This window comes from Danio rerio, chromosome 17 (assembly GCF_052040795.2).
Source record: "Danio rerio strain M-AB ecotype USA chromosome 17, GRCz13ab, whole genome shotgun sequence".
Classification (NCBI taxonomy): Eukaryota; Metazoa; Chordata; class Actinopteri; order Cypriniformes; family Danionidae; genus Danio; species Danio rerio.
Genome location: NC_141037.1, coordinates 38,554,855 through 38,574,062, shown reverse-complemented (window position 1 = coordinate 38,574,062; position 19,208 = coordinate 38,554,855). Strand labels below are relative to the sequence as shown.

General features: G+C 39.2%; 2 protein-coding genes across 7 annotated transcripts in view; both read left to right on the top strand.

The window, feature by feature from the left end:
- dpysl5a (dihydropyrimidinase like 5a) overlaps positions 1–6,229 on the top strand; it is a 122,463-nt gene extending 116,234 nt beyond the window's left edge. For both annotated transcript variants that reach the window (XM_087288613.1, NM_001018149.1), the window contains 1 exon segment: positions 4,529–6,229. In XM_087288613.1, the coding sequence (XP_087144739.1) occupies positions 4,529–4,614 (86 nt within the window). In that variant the 3' untranslated portion in view covers positions 4,615–6,229.
- A 4,707-nt stretch (positions 6,230–10,936) lies between these two features.
- mapre3a (microtubule-associated protein, RP/EB family, member 3a) overlaps positions 10,937–19,208 on the top strand; it is a 35,944-nt gene continuing 27,672 nt past the window's right edge. For 4 of the 5 annotated variants that reach the window (XR_015512637.1, XR_015512636.1, XR_015512635.1 and 1 more), the window contains exon 1: positions 10,937–11,035. The gene's annotated coding sequence lies outside the window, so the exon portion shown is untranslated. 5 annotated transcript variants of the gene reach the window in all.

Genomic DNA, 19,208 nt, shown 5'->3' with positions numbered 1-19,208 from the left:
CAAAATTCTACACACGATACTCTACAAAGACATTGTAGCAAATTTATAAAAAAAAAAAAAGAAAAGAAAAATCACATGTACATAAGTATTCACAACCTTTGCAGTGAAGCTCTAAATTGAGCTCAGGTACATTCTGTTTCCACTGATCATTCTTGAGATGTTTCAGCAGCTTAATTGGAGTTCACCTGTGATAAATTCAGTTGATTGGACATGATTTGAAAAGGCATACACCTGTCTATATAAGGTCCCAGGGTTGACAGTGCATGTCAAAGCACAAACCAAGCATGAAGACAAAGGAATTGTCTTTAGACCTCCGAGACAGGATTGTCTCAAGGCACAAGGCTGGGGGAAGGTTACAGAAAAAAAAGTCTGCTGCTCTGAAAGTTCCAATGAGCACAGTGACCTCCATCATCCACAAGTGGAAGATGTTTGGAACCACCAGGACTCTAAGCAGGACCATCTAAGCTGAGTGAACGGGGGAGAAAAGCCTTAGTCAGGGAGGTGATCAATAACCCAATGGTCACTCTGTCTGAGCTCCAGCGTTCTTCTGTGGAGAGAGGAGAACCTTAGAGAAGGACAACAATCTGTGCAGCAATCCACCAATCAGGCCTGTATGGTAGAGTGGCCAGACGGAAGCCACTCCCGTGTGGAATTTGCCTAAAGGCATTTGAAGGACTCTCAGACTATCAGAAACAAAAAAACTGTGTTCTGATGAAACTAAAATTGAACTCTTTGGAGTGAATGCCAGGCATTACGTTTGGAGAAAACCAGGCACCGCTCATCACCAGAATAATACCATCCCTACAGTGAAGCATGGTGGTGGCAGTATCATGCTCCGGGTATGTTTTTCAGCAGCAGGAACTGGAAGACTAGTCAGGATAGAGGGAAAGAGGAATGCAGCAATGTACAGAGACAACCTGAATGAAAACCTGCTTCAGAGTGCTCTTGACCTTAGACTGGGCCGCCGGTTCTTCTTCCAGCAGGACAGTAACCCAAAGCACATCTCTGGAGAGATCTAAAAATGGCTGTACATCGTCAAAGAGGAATGGGCAAAAATTCCCAAAGACAGGTGTGCAAAGTTTGTGGCATCATATTCAAAAAGACTTGAGGCTGTAATTGCTGCCAAAGGTGCATCAACAAAGTATTGAGCAAAGGCTGTGAACACTTATGTACATGTGATTTTTCAACTTTTTTTATTTTTGATAAATTTACAACAATTTCAAAAAATGTTTTTCACATTGTCATTATGGGGTTTGTGTGTAGAATTTTGAGGAAAAACATAAATTTAATCCATTTTGGAATAAAGCTGTAACATAAAAAAATGTGGAAAAAGTGAAGCATGATGAATACTTTTCAATTGCACTGTAATTTCAACTTGTTTAATATACAAAAAATCTTCCAAAATAAATCTAGACAGACTAAAAAATGTCAAAGTCCACAAAATTACTAAATTTGTCAAATAAAAAAACTGTTTAGTGCAGTTTATTTTCAGAAAATTACAGCTCGTCAGAATAACAAATGTTTTTATTCGTTGTGATTGAAAATCAAAGTTTTTCCACCAACTATTGTTTTTTGCAGTGCTTCCCCTACCATTATATTAGAATGGCGCCCCGCCCTCCCAACGGCTTTCCCCACCTTCCTTGAAGTCAAGTTAATATAATTTACTATATAGCACCAGATCACAAGTTCTTAAATGAGCAAACTAAATAGCCGTATGTAATATCCTATTTACACAATGGCATGTCATTTCTGTCTCTACATGGTTGCGCAATTACACATTTCTGCTATCTGAATCGGGCACTGTATGAGACTCACGATCACCAGCGATTTAACCACCATAGATTGCTGAAGAACATTCACATTCACACGAACTACAATCCTGCCTCAAAATGAACTACAGATCCTGTCATGCAACACACACACACACCTGCTCCAAGTCACCATTGATTACACTCTCACAGCTGATGCTATTCATGAATATCTCAATGACTGATTACACACAAATAAATACGGTTTACTTTGAGACTGATGGCTGAGTCTTCTGTAACGTGAAATGACGCTGACAACAGGGGTGCGGATCCGAACGCAGGTTTATTTAGCAGAATGGTCAGGCAAGCAATGGTCAACACAGGGGCAAACAGATGTACACTGGCAAATCCAGATTTGTAAAATGATCTGAACTTCCCACCACTACACCAAGAGACAGGCCTTGACCCAACGTGGCTGTCAGAGCAGCAATACTCTTCCTGGCTGTACAAGACTCATCTTAGTAAGCAAGTCAGTAAATACACCCTTAGGAAAAAGAAGTTTACTTAAGTAAAGGTCAAGTATAAAAGCATACTTTATTTAGTAAGTAAGTACTAATATCAATGTACTAGTAGTGTACTTGTGTACTTGTGAACTGGCCCACTTTTCTAGTTTTTAAAAGTATAGTTTTTTATTTTAAGTTTAAAATAGCTTCTATTGCCAGTCAGCAGTGTAAACTGTGAGTGGGACGTCTTAACCATGAACAGGGTAATAAATACTTTTTACCACTGAATTTGCTTCTTTTTAGCTAAATTTTAACAGTTAATGTATTTGCAGGTCAAGATAATATATGAAAAATAAAGAAAAAATATATGAAAAATAAACGTTAATTTTTAACTTGTACAGTTTAGATAATTGATTAGTTTTTCACTGCTGTCATTAAAAGAAACAAATTAACACCATGCCTCCTTATGTTTGAGATGGTGTCAGTCCTTTCCCCTAAACTCTAACCTAGGGGAAACATTGGTAAACACCGGTGCTGATATTGTGCTGTTTAAAAAGAGTGTCCAAACATTCAAGTCACGTTTTTTTTTTTTGTTATTTTGTACAAAAGTAACATTTTTAGATGGAGATTATAGAAGAAAGTAAAAATAACTAGGTTAATTATTGTAAAGATAACAAAACAACAAACGGTGAACTATACTGTCAGCTGATTAAAGAAACACAAGGGCTGTTTATACATGGGAGTTAAAAATCAACAATGAGCTACTAGTCGCCATACCACAAAACCTGAAAGATCTACAAAACAGAGCAACAGGGGCCGGAAATAGTAGTGGTACTGGCATTAAAGCAATGATATATTACTGTGCCGAATATATAGTATACAACACAGTCTACAACTGGATGTGGCACTTAAAGTATAATTATGGGTTTGTGTGAAGATTAATTTAAGATCACTTAAGTGCTTTTTGAATATACTGCAAAGTTGAATGGTAATAACTAACCTCATCACTGTTACCCTGATGAAGGCAGCTCTCTGTCGAAACGCGTACATTTTTTAAAGATTAGTCATGTAAATACAGGCTTTTAAATATTTTTTACTACATCTCTCTAGTGCCTTGGACTGATTTTTGCTGTTTGTTTTGATGAATTCATTGCCCAAAGAGCACCGACACGTTATTTGAGCTACCCCAGGGCACTTTTTGTTTGTTTTTGGAAATAACTAATCATTCCATCCACAAAATGTAAACAGAAATAAAGGTATTGCGTATTGGTGTACTTAAGAAAAATTAAATAAAATAATAATAAAATATACTGTCTTTATGTTGTTTCTAAATTATTTACATTGTAAGAATATTCAGCAGGTTTTAGTGCTAGGTGGAATTCAATTTTGGTAATATATTGTAATATCTTGATAACACATAACACTTTAGTTCATGGTAATTTGTTAACAAAAATTATTTGTTACAGCATTTGTTAAGGCAGCATGGTGGCTCAGTGGCTAGCACTGTCACCTCAGAGGCAAAGAAGAAGGTCACTGGTTCGAGTCCCCGCTGGGCCAGTTGGCATTTCTGTGTGGAGTTTGCATGTTCCCCCATGTTGTCGTGTGTTTCTTCCGGGTGCTCCGGTTGCACCCACAGTCCAAAGACATGCGTTATAAGTAAATTGGATGAACTAAATTGGCTTTAGTGTATGAGAGCGTATGGGTGTTTCCCAGTACTGGGTTGCAGCATCCGCTGCGTAAAACATGTCCTGGAGTAGTTGGCGGTTCATTCCACTGTGGTGACGCCTGATGAATAATGGACAAAGCCGAAGGAAAGCATTTATTATTATGCGTTAATGCTAGCTTATAAAAAACACAAATGTTTATTGTTAATTAATGTTAGCTTAAGTTCATTAAACAATAAGAGCAAATGCTAAAATTACCAATGACTTTGATTAACAAATGCTTTAATTTCTTTAACATACAGAAGCTTATTAATGTCATTGAAATATAAATTAATAAATCAAAATGCCTATGTTGAGAATAAATAAAAAAATGTGTGTTCTATGAATGAATAAATAATCACTAAAACAAATATATTAACTTACCACCGCATCAATGTATCTGGGTCTAGTATGTAAAAAAATGACATGTGACATTGCAATGGATTACTTACATATTTTTGTATATGTATGTGTCCGTATGTTTTTAAATATGTTTACCTTTAGTACCAGATTATCACAACACTTTAATTTTATAGTCTATATCTGCATTTCTAACCTATTTACTTTCGAATAGGTGCCCAAATTGATGATAACGTTCCAAAGAGAGCTTCTGCAAGGATTCTGGCGCCCCCTGGTGGTCGTTCAAGTGGAATCTGGTAACTGGATCAACACTTACAAAGAAAAAGTCTGAAATTACACACTTACGGTGCATTCTGACAACCTCACATCTGGTGAAAATTATTTAATTTAACCACTCGCAACTAAACTTCCAGTGTTGATTTTTTTATATATATATATACATGTGTACGAGGTGAAAAAAAAAACATTTGTGCAGAAATTGGAAAACAAGGTAAAGTCAGAGAGATTTGGTAATACAAAATGCTACAGGGTGTTTTATTCTGAAATACTTAGGGTTATGTTCAAAACTTCAAACACAACACCGTTTTAGTGCTAAATTAACCGCAGATATTGGTTTTGTTCCACACTAACACATTCACAACATTTCTGCTGCCGTTTAAAGAAATGGGGATGTTTAGTTTGTGTAGTTGGTCATGGCTTGATAAAATGTGAACCATTGTAAAGTTATTTAATCTTTTAACTGTTTTAATGTGTTGGCAGATGACTATACATTTACCTCAGTGTTTTTCTCTCGTGTGTACACTCACACCCGGCCTCTATTACAACACTTACAGACAACACTTTCTGACAGCAGACATCAAAAGATGGTTTTACTTTCGTTGAGGTGTTAATATTCTTTATTTCTATTTTTAATTCATTTTTAATATGCTGATGATTCAAAGCAAATACAAGAAAATATCCATGTTTTTGGTTTGTGACCACTTTTTATTCTCTTTGAAAGAAAATCATTTTTATGAAGCATTTGTTGTTTATAAGCACACAAACCTGACCTAAAATGTGAATTAAAGGGATAGTGTAGCTAAAAATAATATTCTGTCATTATTTATTTACCCTCAAGCGTTATGAATATGTGTTATTTGTGATGTTTTGAAGAATGTTTGTTAAAATGCAGCCATTAAAATCAATAGTAGGACAGAAAACTGGATCAGTGTACAGATTTCCATCATTCCTCAAAATATCTTCCTTTTTGATCCACACAAGACGGTGGATGTCAGTGTCTACAGGTTTCCAACATTCCTCAGAATCTTTCTTTTTAATCCACACAAGAGAGACAGTGAGTAAATGATGACAGAATTGTAATTTTGTGTAAACTGTCCTTAATATATCAAATTTTGTTGATCTGAAATTTGGCTTCTTTTTAAATCTCATAATTGAATTATTCTTCATAACATTAGCATAATTTTGCTGTTTGTTCTAGATTTACTTCTATAGTGTCATTCCATTGGTTGCTCAATGAACATTATTGCAACTATTAATCTGCATGTTTCCAATTAACTCACTTCTGATCAATGAGCTCCACAAACTCCAGGTAAAAAGACAGCAGACAGTTTACCGGTGAGGCATGTGTTCTCTTTGTACATGTGTGTCTAACTGAGCACTTGAAGACCTTCTGTAGAGACCATTTAAAACACCGTAACTTTAGCTTGTACAACTCGATGTTCCTGTGACACAAGCGGTAGAATGGCGAGAACGTTTCTGTTGGTGCTGAATATCCATGTATTTTTTTATTCTGTATTTTCAGTATGCTTTTTTCGATTTTTTAATATGAGCTGTGTACGCACTACAGTTGTACGTATTAACGTATTGTTTATCTCATGAAAAAAAGAAAAGTGCAAATAAACTCCCTTCAACCTCATGGTCATGTGTTTTGTTGTGTAAAATGAAACACTGATGCATACTGTGCAAAAAAAAAAAAAAAAAAACAGGGTGTCCGCTGGGTCTTAAATAGTCTTAAAATGTTTTAAATTTCCAAAACAAAATGTTAAGCCCTAAAAAGTCTTAAATTCACAGAAATATTGTGTTGTAGGTTTAAAATTTTTTAAAAGGTCTTAATTTTAAATCTTGTCGAAGTAAAGTTACTCAATCTGGGGCCTGTTTCAGTAAGGAGGTTCAAACAACTCAGAGTTTAAACTTGAACTCTGAGTTGATTTACCGAGAGATTAAAAACTCAGAGTTTTCAGTTTCAGAACAGCTGATCTGAGTTGGGTCAATCAACTTCGATTAGACCAACTCAGAGTTAAGCGCGCGCACCGTGACTATAAAAAGACATTATCAGTGGAGCGCAGACATTACGAGTGACTATGGCAATATCTTATAAAAGAGATCAGCATTTCTTTCTCCAGCTGAACTTGATGTTCTCATGCAAAGTTATAGCAAATATGAGTGTATATATTTGAAAAGAAGCAGCCATCAACCAGTTAGCGTGGGAAAACAGCTGCTCAAGTTAATGCCTAATTTAACCTTTTAAGTATTTAAATATTTAAGTATAATAAAATAAGTAATGTAATTTGTGACGTTTATATATTTTTTTTCTAAACTTTCTTTTATACATTTATTAGTTTTAAATGATTTAACAGTGCACTTGTGTGTCTGCCTTTTTTATTGATCAAGTGATAGAGGTTAATATAACATTTAGAAGGTAAGCAGTACTAAAAATTATTTTTAGAAAGAATAATAATCCCATTAATCTAGTTACATGCATGTCAAAGGTGAATTCAATTTAATTATTTATTAAAAAAGGATAAGCCATTCTAGTACAGTTCTTCTGTGTGTGACTAAAATGTAGGCAATAGCTATGTTTCCATCCAAATATATTACATAAATTTATGTGCAAAACTGGAATATTGCATAAAAGATGCGAATAAAATTCCATCCAACGAGTCAAAGAGAAAAAAATTGTCACTTCCTGATTTAACTGGCACCAAATATCAACAGTAAAAACAGAATTTACTGTGGTAGAAGAAGCTGCGTCAATTAATTCTTTATTTAGCCTAATTAATGTACTTGTGCCTCGATGTCAGAAGACAATGCTGAAACACAATGAACACGTGGGGGCGTCTGAAGCCATGAGACGCGGAGACTCTTGACACTCACCAGACGTTCGGAGGTAATTAATAATATACACTAATACTAAAACAGTTAAGGCATTTTAGAATGACTAAAACAATATTTAAGACGTGTTACAGTGTGCTCAGCCTGCTGGTTTGTTCATTTACACACATTTTCATTATCATATGATCATGATCTTTTTTTAATGTACATACTGTAATTTGTTCAGTAAAAGTGTTTCCATCGTAGTTTATGTGCACATTTTCTATCGAATAAAAGTTTATCCTACTCAGTTATGTGCGTTTTTTATGCATATTTTAAAAAGTTATGTGCATCATGACGTTTCTATCAATCGTTTTTATGCACGTATCCAAAATGAGCATTAAAATAGGTGGGTGGAAACGTAAGGCTAAGGCGAGAAATACCGCTTCATCTTTAAAAAAAGGGGAGGAGACAGACAGAAACTCTGAGTTTAGAGAATAAAACCTGCTTCTGACCAGGTTAGATTCACAGAGTAAGTTACCACAGTAACTGACTCTGAGTTAAAGTTAACTCTCTTTCAGAAACAGGCTTGACTTACCCTGATTTCTCAAGTTTAACAAACCTGCCATTTTGAAACGGAAAACCCAGAGTTTCTCTCATTTCAGGGTTAAAATACTCTGAGTTTTCAGTTAACCTCCTTTCTGAAACAGGCCCCAGGTCAACACTCATCTAATCACCAACAATCTATCTAAATAATTTGTTTTTATATACAGATGAAATCAGAATTATTAGCCCCCCTGTTTATTTTTTTCTTAATTTCTGTTTAGTTGAGAGAAGTTTTTTTTCTGCACATTTCTAAACATAACAGTTTTAATAACTCATTTCTAATTTCTAACTGATTTGTTTTATCTTTGCCATCATGACAGTGAATAATATTTGACTAGATATTTTTCAAGACACTTCTATACAGCTTAAAGTGACATTTAAAGGCTTAACTAGGTTAATTAGGTTAACTAGGCAGGTTAGGGTAATTAGACAAGTTATTGTATAACGATGGTTTGTTCTGTAGACTATCCAAAAAAAATATAGCTTAAAGGGGCTAATAATTTTGACCTTAAAATGTTTTTAAAAAAATTAAAAGCTGCTTTTATTCCAGCCGAAATAAAACAAATAAGACTTTCTCCAGAAGAAAATATATTATCAGACATACTGTAAAAATTTCCTTGCTCTATCAAACATCATTTGGGAAATATTTAAAAGAAAATAAAAGATCAAAGGGGGGCTAATAATTCTGACTTCAACCGTATATATTGAATTTTTTCAATGGAAAGAGATGTTTATTTTATACAACAGCTTTAAGACATTTTTACAGCAAATTTGTTTAATTAAATTCCTTAATCAGGAAAAGAAAAGTAAAAACAATCCTAATAACAGCAATATATCCCTTTACATAATCTTCCGTTTACAAAAATCTATTAACTGAAGAAAGTGTTAGTGGACATAATATTTGTAAATAGGCATGAAACTTTAGGTTTTATAACAGAAACACATTAGCTTCAGTAGGAGTTATAACTAATTCATTTGAACCAAAAGCAAACACATATATATTTTGGATTATTCGTGTAGTTTTCTTCATAATAAATATACTTTTAATAATGCTAAACTTGTCATTAAAAAGAAACATCATGTTGAAAAAAGTCTATCCAACTAGAGTTTTCCTGTTTTGACACATTAAAATATGTGGTTAAGAAATAATTACAATAGTTTTTTCCAATTCCATTGGTCCAACTGGGCCATTACAAAAAATTCTTAGTGCTTTACACATATACGTGTAAAGTCTCATTCATAATGGTCTTAAAAGGGTCTTTAAAAAAATTGACTTGATGAAAACTGCAGAAACCCTGAAAAAAATAATGATTAGCTTGTTTACACACTGATCACAATGAATGATTTCATTTTTAATTCATATTTCTTTGTAAGAAAATAAAACCACTTTTACAAAATAGGGCACCTTTTGTAGCCCTAAATTATTTTAGTTTAATTTTTATAAATTTTTATTTTTTTAATTTATTTTATTACGTTTATTTATTCATTCATTCATTTTCTTTTCAGCTCAGTCCCTTTATTAATCTTAAGTTCTCCACAGCGTAATGAACCGGCAACTTACACAGCATATGTTTTACGCAGCGGATGCTCTTCCAGCTGCAACCCATCACTGGGAAACACCCATACACACTCATTCACACACATATACTACAGACAATTGTAGCTTACCTAATTCACCTGTACTGCATGTCTTTGGACTTGTGAGGGAAACCAGAGCACCTGGAGGAAACCCACGCAGGGAGAACATGCAAACTCCACACAGAAACGCCAACTGACCCAGCCGAGGCTCGAACCAGCGACCTTCTTGCTGTGAGGCGATAGCAATACCTACTGCAACAACATGTCACCTTTTATTAAGTGTAAAGACTTTATATTATTAATTCAAACGTAATTTGTTCTAATACAGTCATTTTTATCATGGTATAATTTTTACGATTTTATTTATATATATATATATATATATATATATATATATATATATATATATATATATATATATATATATATATATATATATATATATATATATGACCGATGTGTGTGTGTGTGTAAAATTATTGATTTTATGAGTTAATTACAATGAGTAATTAAACAAGTTGATTATTTGTCTTGTTTTTTTTATTGAGATTTTTGAATAACTGTCCTTGTTTTTTATGTATTTATGTTTTACATTAATAAATATTTTTATTCATAAGAAATGTATATATAAATAACAGTTTATACATAACATCTGTTATGAAAAAACTAATAACTTATACCTTAATTTTTTTAAAAGCTAAAAGAATACATTTGGATATTAATATTCAAAATTTTAAGGTTGTCTTTACAGAGAATACATATGTATTTAGTATTTATTTATGTGATTAATCCAAATGATTATGTGTAATCTGTGTAGTCATTTGTTAAAATGTTGCCTAAAAGAGTTATCATTATCTATATGGGTTTCCTCCGGGTGCTCCGTTTTTCCCCACAGTACAAAGACATGCGCTGTGGGTGAATTGACTAAGCTAAATGTGGATGAGAGTGTATGGGTGTTTTTCAGTGTTGGGTTACAGCTGGAAGGGCAACATATGCTGGATAAATTGGCGGTTCATTTCCCTGTGGCGACCCGAGATTAATAAAGAGACTAAGCATAAAGAAAATGAATTAATTAATATTAATATTATTATTATTATTATCGATCATGAATATAATTACCTACAAAACTGTATAATAGTATCTTAATGACAGAATAAATATACATTTATACTACAATATGAAAAAACATGCGTGATAGACACAACACATCCCAACTACCGTGATGTTTTTCTCCACTGTCAATACTTCACAAAGGCGTGCGTGTATAATGAAGGGGCGGCGCGCATGCGCAAAGAGGAGCCGTTTTGTTGCAGAAGAGCGTGGCGCTATCGTGGGCTGCCCGTAACCAAGCAGCAGAAGAGCGCATATCTGGCAACCCACAGGAGCAGCAGCGGATTGCCTTCAGCCAGTGTAATAACAACATTAGAAAGGACGCAGTCAAAATACAGTGAGTACAATGTTGTTAACGTGTCACAATTCACTGGAATTCTTCCTAATGAATGTCATTGTACTGGCGTCGTGTGTGTAAATGATGTGTTTATGGCTCAAGCGTGTGTGTACGGCAGGGCCTGCGGAGGAGCTGTCACAATAATGAGCCGTTTGTTCAGCGGACTCACATGTATTACATATCACCTCAGACTGCTTTATGCTAAGTAACGGAGCAAAATATACTATTCATATTCTGATTTAAGCGTAAGAATGGCGTGTGAGGGATATAAACTGCGCGTTATACGGCCTGTGTGATTCCCCCATCATATAAAAGATGCTGTAGTATAGTTTCTGTATTCAAAACATCGTCTGCAGTATGTTTAAATATTCGTTAACCTAATATATTAGTTTGCGCTATATACAAATATTATAGTATGAGTAAGATCACGTGACAAAGCAAAACGAGCACGGCACAATTATAATATCTACACTTGATGGCACCTGTCAGTCACTGCTGCTGTATTCAGACTTAAGGTTAGGCTGTTGACAATTATCTTCAAAATACGTTCATAGGCCTTTTTGTTTACACTACTTTATTCAAAATACACCCAGCTTTATTTAGAAAAAATCAGAAAATGTATATTATCACAATGCCAATTGTCTTTTAGCCATGTTTTGTTTAAGGCGTGATAAAAAAAAATATCCTCCAACTTTATTTGTCAATATATTTACAATATATTCACTTGACTGATGACTGTTAGACTGTTTTAACTAGAAAGTTATAAAACAAGTTTTTTAGTTTATTTACTGGTTATTTTATTTGGATGATCATTACTCTGATTGAAACCTTGTCTTGGTCAAAATATCATTCATTTATTCGTTTTCTTTTCGGCTTAGTCCCTTTAATCTGGGGTTACCACAGAGGAATAAACCACCAACTTATCCAGCAGAATTTTTTAACGCAGCGAATCCTCTTCCAGCTGCAACACGTCACTGGAAAACACCCATACACACTCATTTACACACACACACACACTAGGGACAACTTAGCTTACCCAATTCACCTATACCACATGTCTTTTTTTTTTTTTTTTGGACCTATGTGGAAAACCGGAGCACCCAGATGAAACCCATGCGAACACGGGGAGAACATGCACATAGAACTCCACATAGAAATGCCAACTTGATCCAGCCAAGGCTCGAACCAGCAACCTTCTTGCTTGTAAATGTACTTCTTTAAGAAATATTATATTTTTATATTTTTCTCACAGAAGAAAGAGATTATGACATATTTGTGTGTATGCAAATGTGTATGATTAGGTAATATATTAAGAATAAACCTCCAATAAAAAAACAATATTTCAAGATTTTTTTATTGTGTTCTATTTAATTAAATTAAATAAAAAATTCAAAATAAAAGACTATTTAAGGCCTAAAGTACACCCTCAATATAGTTAGTCAGAAAGATGTGATTTAGTATATGTTTAGTTTTTTATATGGTATTTATTTTTTCCCCACAACATTTAGTTGAAGAATTTATTTAACGCAACACCAACATGGTCCATCTTATCTTTTACTCATATTTAAATTTACAAACGTATAACTTTATGATAAAATTTAACTTCTGCTAAGGCTGCACACTATATTGTTTCAGCATCGATTGCGAATCTGCAATGGTCATATCACAGGATCTCAAGAGATTTCAAGTTCATTTAAACCATTTGGACACAAGACATTATAAAGCTTTCTGCTTTAACAATTACATTAAATTTGATTAATTGGGTTTATATGCAGTAATTATACAGTGAAGACACTGTTATTTACATTTGATTGTTGAATTTCTATATCTCAATACTGGTAGACTCCACCAAAAGCCATAAGGTTGTTTATTTAATCTTTATCTTTGTTCTATTGTTTTCATCTGTGCTTTAAATTATATTATTTTGTGTATTTCTGTATACTTTTAGATTTTTTTCCACCAAATATTCATCTTGTTTAATTATATTCATAACGCAATATTTTTGACACAAAAAATATTGCAATATCATTTATTTCTAATATTGTGCACCTCTAACTTCTACACAAATATGAAAATAAAGCCGATACATTTAATATGATATTCAAAACTATTGTTATTTTATTCTATCAGTTATAATAGAATTGTTATTCTATCAGTGGAATTTTCTCTCTGTTCATGCTGACAATTCAACACGTATAGCTGAGATCATGATTTTTTTTTTTAAATACTATTTTGTGGCATCACGGTGGTGCAGTGGGTAGCACGATTGCCTCACAGCAAGAAAGTTGCTGGTTTGAGCCTTGGCTGGGTCAGCTGGCATTTCTGTGTGGGGTTTGCATGGGTTTACTCCATGTGCTCCAGCTTCCCCCACAGCCCAATGACATGCTCTATAGGTGAATTGGGTAAGCTAAATTGTCAACAGTGTATGGGAGTGTATGGGTGTTTCCCAGTAATAGGTTGCAACTGGAAGAGCATCCGCTGCGTAAAACATGAATAAGTTGGTGGTTCATTCTGCTGTGGCGACCCCAAATTAATAAAGGGACTAAGCTGAAAAGAAAATGAATATTATTTTGTCACAGTACTCCAGACTCAGACCTTTTAAAACTGCTGTGAAATACACACACATTGTGCCTTTGTAGATGTGTGTGTTTAATGCTGAAGGTTTACAGATGTCGTTTCCATCCTTCAGTCTGCTGGATGCAGCAGATGTGCCTGGTTAAAAACATCTCAGAAACACTTTAATCTGGGTGGATTATCTCTGGAGGATTGAAACTTATAGTGTGATTAGTTTTTACTCTGACAGGATGCGGTGACAACAGAAGAGTGATAGAACATAAACATCCACTGACATGCTAAAGATGCTGCAGGGGTACAAACTCCATGTTTCGGTGCTCTGTAGATGCATGTTTTTTTATTGTTAAAAAAAATGGGTTAGTCCAAGGCACTGGAAAAATATTGTGAAAAAATAAAAAGTCTTGATTCACATGGCTTTAACATTAATCAGGGTGTCAATAATATACAAACACTCAGAGTTACACTGCAAAAAATGCTTTTCTTATTTAGATTTTTTGGCTTTCTTGTCCAGTTCTTAAATCAAGAAGCATTTTCTAGGCAAGCAAAACATAATGTCTTATTTTCAGAAATAATATGTCAATATTAAGTGAGTTTTTCCTTAAAACCGGCTAAATAATTTGCCAGTGGGGTAAGTAAAATAATCCTTCTAACATACGATTATTTTTCTCATCCCATTGGCAGATTATATTGCTTGCATTAAGAAAAAACGTGCATCATTTTGGCTCATTATTTCTTAAAACAAGACAATGTGTTTTTTTTTTTTATTTATATAAAAATATATTTTTATTTATATATTTTTAATTATATTTGCACTAGAAAACAATACAAAAAAATAATGTAAGAAGATCATTTTTGCAGAATTTAGGGCTGGGAAGAATGTAGAAAAATAATATAAATACTTTTCAAAAACGAATGATTACTGGCCGAACATAAAATAATGCTAAATAAAATGCAAAGGGAAACATTGTACTTTTAACCTTGTACTTGCTGTTATTCACGTTTCTGTCTGCATCCCTGTGGTGCAGTTTAACATCTAAATTATGAAAAAAATCTTACCATAAACAGTGTATTTTCCCAACACCGCAATCAAATAAATGGTAGTGCATAATATGAAACGTTCGAGGTTACTAAAGTAACCCTTCGTTCCCCGAGGAGGGGAACGGAAGCACTATAAGTGGATTTGATTGTAAAATCCACGCATTGGGGAGGTTCGGTTCAGAAGCTACTCGTCTGAAAGAGTATTGAACGGGCCAATTAAGAATGAATTGGCAGCGCAAGCCTGCGCAGGTGAGCGGCATAAGCAATCAACTGAGTATATAAGCTCACCTGGCGCCAGCAGACGCTATCCTTTTTAAGCTGAAGAGACTTTCAACAGCTAAGGGACAGTCATTATGGCGACGGAGTATAGTGCTTCCGTTCCCCTCCTCGGGGAACGAAGGGTTACTTTAGTAACCTCGAACGTTCCCCTTCGGGGGGAACTTCAGCACTATAAGTGGATTTGATTGTAAAATCCACGCATTGGGAGCCCATTGAAAGCGCCATAATGACTGCACCTTACCAACACCCCCGATGAGGAGATAGTCAAGCAAGCGTGACGCATCCACATCATGGGGGGCGCGGTCCTCCAACGTGTCCCTGGCCCTAATTTATCCTACTTCAACAGAAGTTTTACGGATTTATATATTTTTTTTGGGAAGTCGTGAGCATCTAGATAATTCTAGGAAAATACGACAGTACGTTGGGAAGCGTGCAATCCCGATAGGGAGGACGCTGCGGAGGCCATCCGTTACCCAAGGGGGGATAGATGGCAGAATTTACATATGGACTAGCCCTAAAAAGGGGGAGTACGCATAGCAAAAGAGTGGTTAGCGGGGAGGGAAGACACGGGTCCGCCCAGGGGGGGGGACTTAACCGTGGCTGAATAAGCATATGGGATCGCCTAGTGGGGACCACGCATAGCAGGCACCTTTACCCAAAACGCGGGCTGACCAACGGGCAGACCTACAACGTAGTGGGCCAGCAAGTGACTCCTCCGCTGAGTCAGTGCTGGGGGCCACGGAGGAATCTGCAGGGCTCACTTGACGGGGAACTTTACTGACAGATAAAAAGGCGCACGTATCTCCGTGTTAGGGAAAATGGCGCAGCAAGCGTGTTTCAACACCCTACCGAATTGTCTCCTCAATCACCAAGGGTTACCTAATACCCTTGAGGAAACCGGCTCCACTCGCAGATTGTAAAACCTTGCAAATGTGTTGGGTGTCACCCAGCCCGCAGCTCTACAGATGTCTGTTAGAGGGGCGCCGCGTGCGCGCGCTCGAGAGGATGCTAAGCTCCGAGTGGAGTGCGCACGCGCTCTCGGGGGACGCGGCTCATCTCGGCTCTGATAGTGAAAGAAAGGCATCCACAATCTAGTGGGAACTTATTTCGGTACGGCACTTCCCTGCTGCCGACCGCTATAACAGACGAAGAGCTGCTCAGATGATCTAAACTCTGAGTGCGGTCCGGATAATACGCAAAACGCGAACTGGACAATAAAGAAGGGCTGGGTCTGCCTCCTCCGAGGGCAGCGCTTGCAGGCTCACTACCTCGTATTAAAACGGAGTGGTAGGAACCTTGGGCACATATCGCGGGCGGGGTCTCAGGACGTGAGAGAAGCCAGCCCAATTACAGGCACGAGTCACTGACCGAAAAATGCCTCCGGGTCCCCGACCCTCTAATCGATATCAACGCGACCAGCAGAGCTGTCTTCAGGGACAGAAATATACTGAGTCGAGGATCGAAGGGATCTGACGCGGCTTGTGTAGCGAGGGCGAGATCCTAAGAGGGCATGAGAGGGGGCGGGGTTAATTCGCTTAACGCCCCTGAGGAACCGGATGATGAGGTTATGCGTTCCCACGGTGCTGCCAGCCACCGCGTTATGAGAGCGGAGATGGCAGCCACGTAACCTTGAGTGTGGAGGGCGACAGCCTGCTCTCCAACTTCTCTCGGCGTAAAGAAAGCACAACGCTGATCTGGCAAATTACGGGGGTCTTCTCAGCGAGAGACACACCATTCAGTGAATAGACTTCACGTCAGGGCATAGGCGCGCTCGGGGAGGGGGCTCTAGCCCGAGTGACGGTATTAGCCACCGCAATCGGAGGTTACCTAAGTCTTCCTCGCGTCTAAAAATCTCCAAAGATCGGCGAGGGTGCCAGGTGGTGCCCTGTCCCTGAGAGAGTAGGTGCTCTCTCGAAGGGACTGCCAGGGGAGGGCTATCGCGAGGGAGAGCTCTGACATCCAAGTCCGGTTGAGCCAGAGGGGCGCAACCAGTAACCTGTTCCTCGTCCTCCCTGACCTTGCACAGTAACTGTGCGAGCAGGCTCACTGGGGGAAACGCGTATTGCGCGTGCCCCGAGGCCAGCTGTAAGCCAGTGCATCCGTGCCGAGAGCACTCGGTCAGGGAAAGAACAACTGGCAATGAGCGATCTCGGGGAAAGCAACAGATCGATCTGGGCTTCCCCGAATCGCGCCCATATCAGCTGAACAGACTCGGGGTGGAGTCTCCATTCTCCAGGACGCAAGGCTGCTGTAAGAGCGCATCGGCTGCACGGTTGAGCTTGCCTGAATATGAATGGCGTGCAGCGATTTCAGCCGCAGATGACTCCAGAGGAGCAGACGGCGGGCGAGCTGAGACATGCGGCGAGAGCGCATACCCCCTATACGGCTGATATACGCCACCGCCGCCGTACTGTCCGTCCTGACCAGCACGTGTTGCCGCTCCAACACCGGAAAAAAATGGTGGAGAGCGAGGAACACTGCCAACAGCTCCAGGCGATATGCCAATGCAACTGGGTACCTTTCCACAGGTCCGCAGCCGCATGCCCGCAACGCACAGCCCCCCAGCCCATGTTGGAAGCGTCTGCTGAAACGACAACAAGACTGGACGCCTGTTCTAGAGACACCCAGGCCTGTAGGAACGAGGGGTCGCTCCAAGGGCTGAGGGCGCGGCGACACAGCGCAGTAACATAGACTCGTTGTGCGCGCGCGTGCCATGCGCGTCTGGGGACTCGATCGTGAAGCCAGTGCTGAAGTGGTCTCATATAGAATAATCCGAGCGGCATGAAGCGGCTGCGGATGCCATATGCCCCAGGAGCCTCTGAAATAGTTTCAGTGGGACCACTATTTTACTGTCGAGCTCTCTCAGACAGTACAGCATCAGCTGAGCGCGCCCTCCGGAGAGGCGCGCTGCCATGGTGACCGAGTCCAGCTCCTAGCCCGAGAGAAGAGATCCTCTGCACGGGGGCGAGTTTGCTCTTTTCTCGGTTGACCTGAAACCCCCACAGGTGGAAGTGCCAGAGCACTTTGTCTCTGTGCATAATCAACTCTGTGCATAATCAAAAGAGAGGGCAAAATTCAGCCAGTCGTAAAGAAATTGAGTATGCAGATGCCCGCGAGCCGAAGGGGCGCTGAGGCACCCTCCGCGGGCTTGGTGAGGACCCGCGGAGACAGAGAGAGCCCGAAGGGGAGGGCTTTGTATTGCCAAGCTCGACCTTCAAACGCAAACCGCAGAAACTGTCGGTGGCGAGGAAGAGTGGAGACATGGAAATACGCGTCCATCAGGTCTAATGCTGCAGACCAACCCAGAGGACGAACGCACCGGAGGATGCGCTTCTGCGTGAGCATTCTGAACGGCAACTTGTGCAGGCAGCGGTTCAAAACGCGCAGATCTAGGATTGGCCGTGACCCACCGCTCTTTTTGGGCACGATGAAGCGTGGGCTGTAAAACCCGCTCTCCATCTCGGCTGGAGGGAGCGGCTCGATTGCATCCTTCGCCAGGAGGACAGCAATCTCCTCTCGCAAGACAGGGGCGGACAGGGGGCTGACCCTGGTGAATACACACCCGTGACTTGGGGGGCCGTTTCGCGAACTGAATCGCATAGCCGAGTCTGATTGTGCGTATGAGCCACCGCGAAGAGCTGGCCCGCGCTAACCAGGCAGGCAGAGCTCTCGCTAATGGACTCATCGCTACAATCGCTGACGTACCAGCAGTGGGGCAGCGCGGAGTGGGTGTGCTGATCCGGGAAGCTCGCGGGTCCCACGGAAAAGCTGGAGGTGAGATATTTGCTCTCACTCCAAACCCGAGCTCCGGAGGGGAGGCTCAAGGGGTGGGAGAAAGGAGACCGTCCTCCCAGCGCTCGTGAGCCACTGGCGAAACGCACCGAATCTGCAAGCTAGAAAGCATAGCGTCCCCGACTGGCAGATTTCGGGCTGTCACATCTGGGGAAGTGAAAAGTGCCCTTTCATAATGTTTTCATGGCAGTAAAAAGTGCCGTTGGAAATGGGGCCCCGCCCTCCAGCGGGGAAAGAGCAAGTTCCCTCTTCTCCAGATGGCCTGTCCCAGGGGCGCTTCGCGGTCCGTTGCCGGACTTAGCGGCGTTCTGGGCAGGGGGGCTGCCTGCTTCCGAGGTGCCCGACGCGCTCGCTTCGCCGGAGGCGTGTGCGGGGGCGGAGCAGCTCTCGTAGGCGGGCGCCTTCGGCGAGGAGCAGGTATGAATGGCACGGCGGGCGGAGCGGGCTACGGACCGCCGATAAGACATCACCCACCAACTGCTCTCTCACC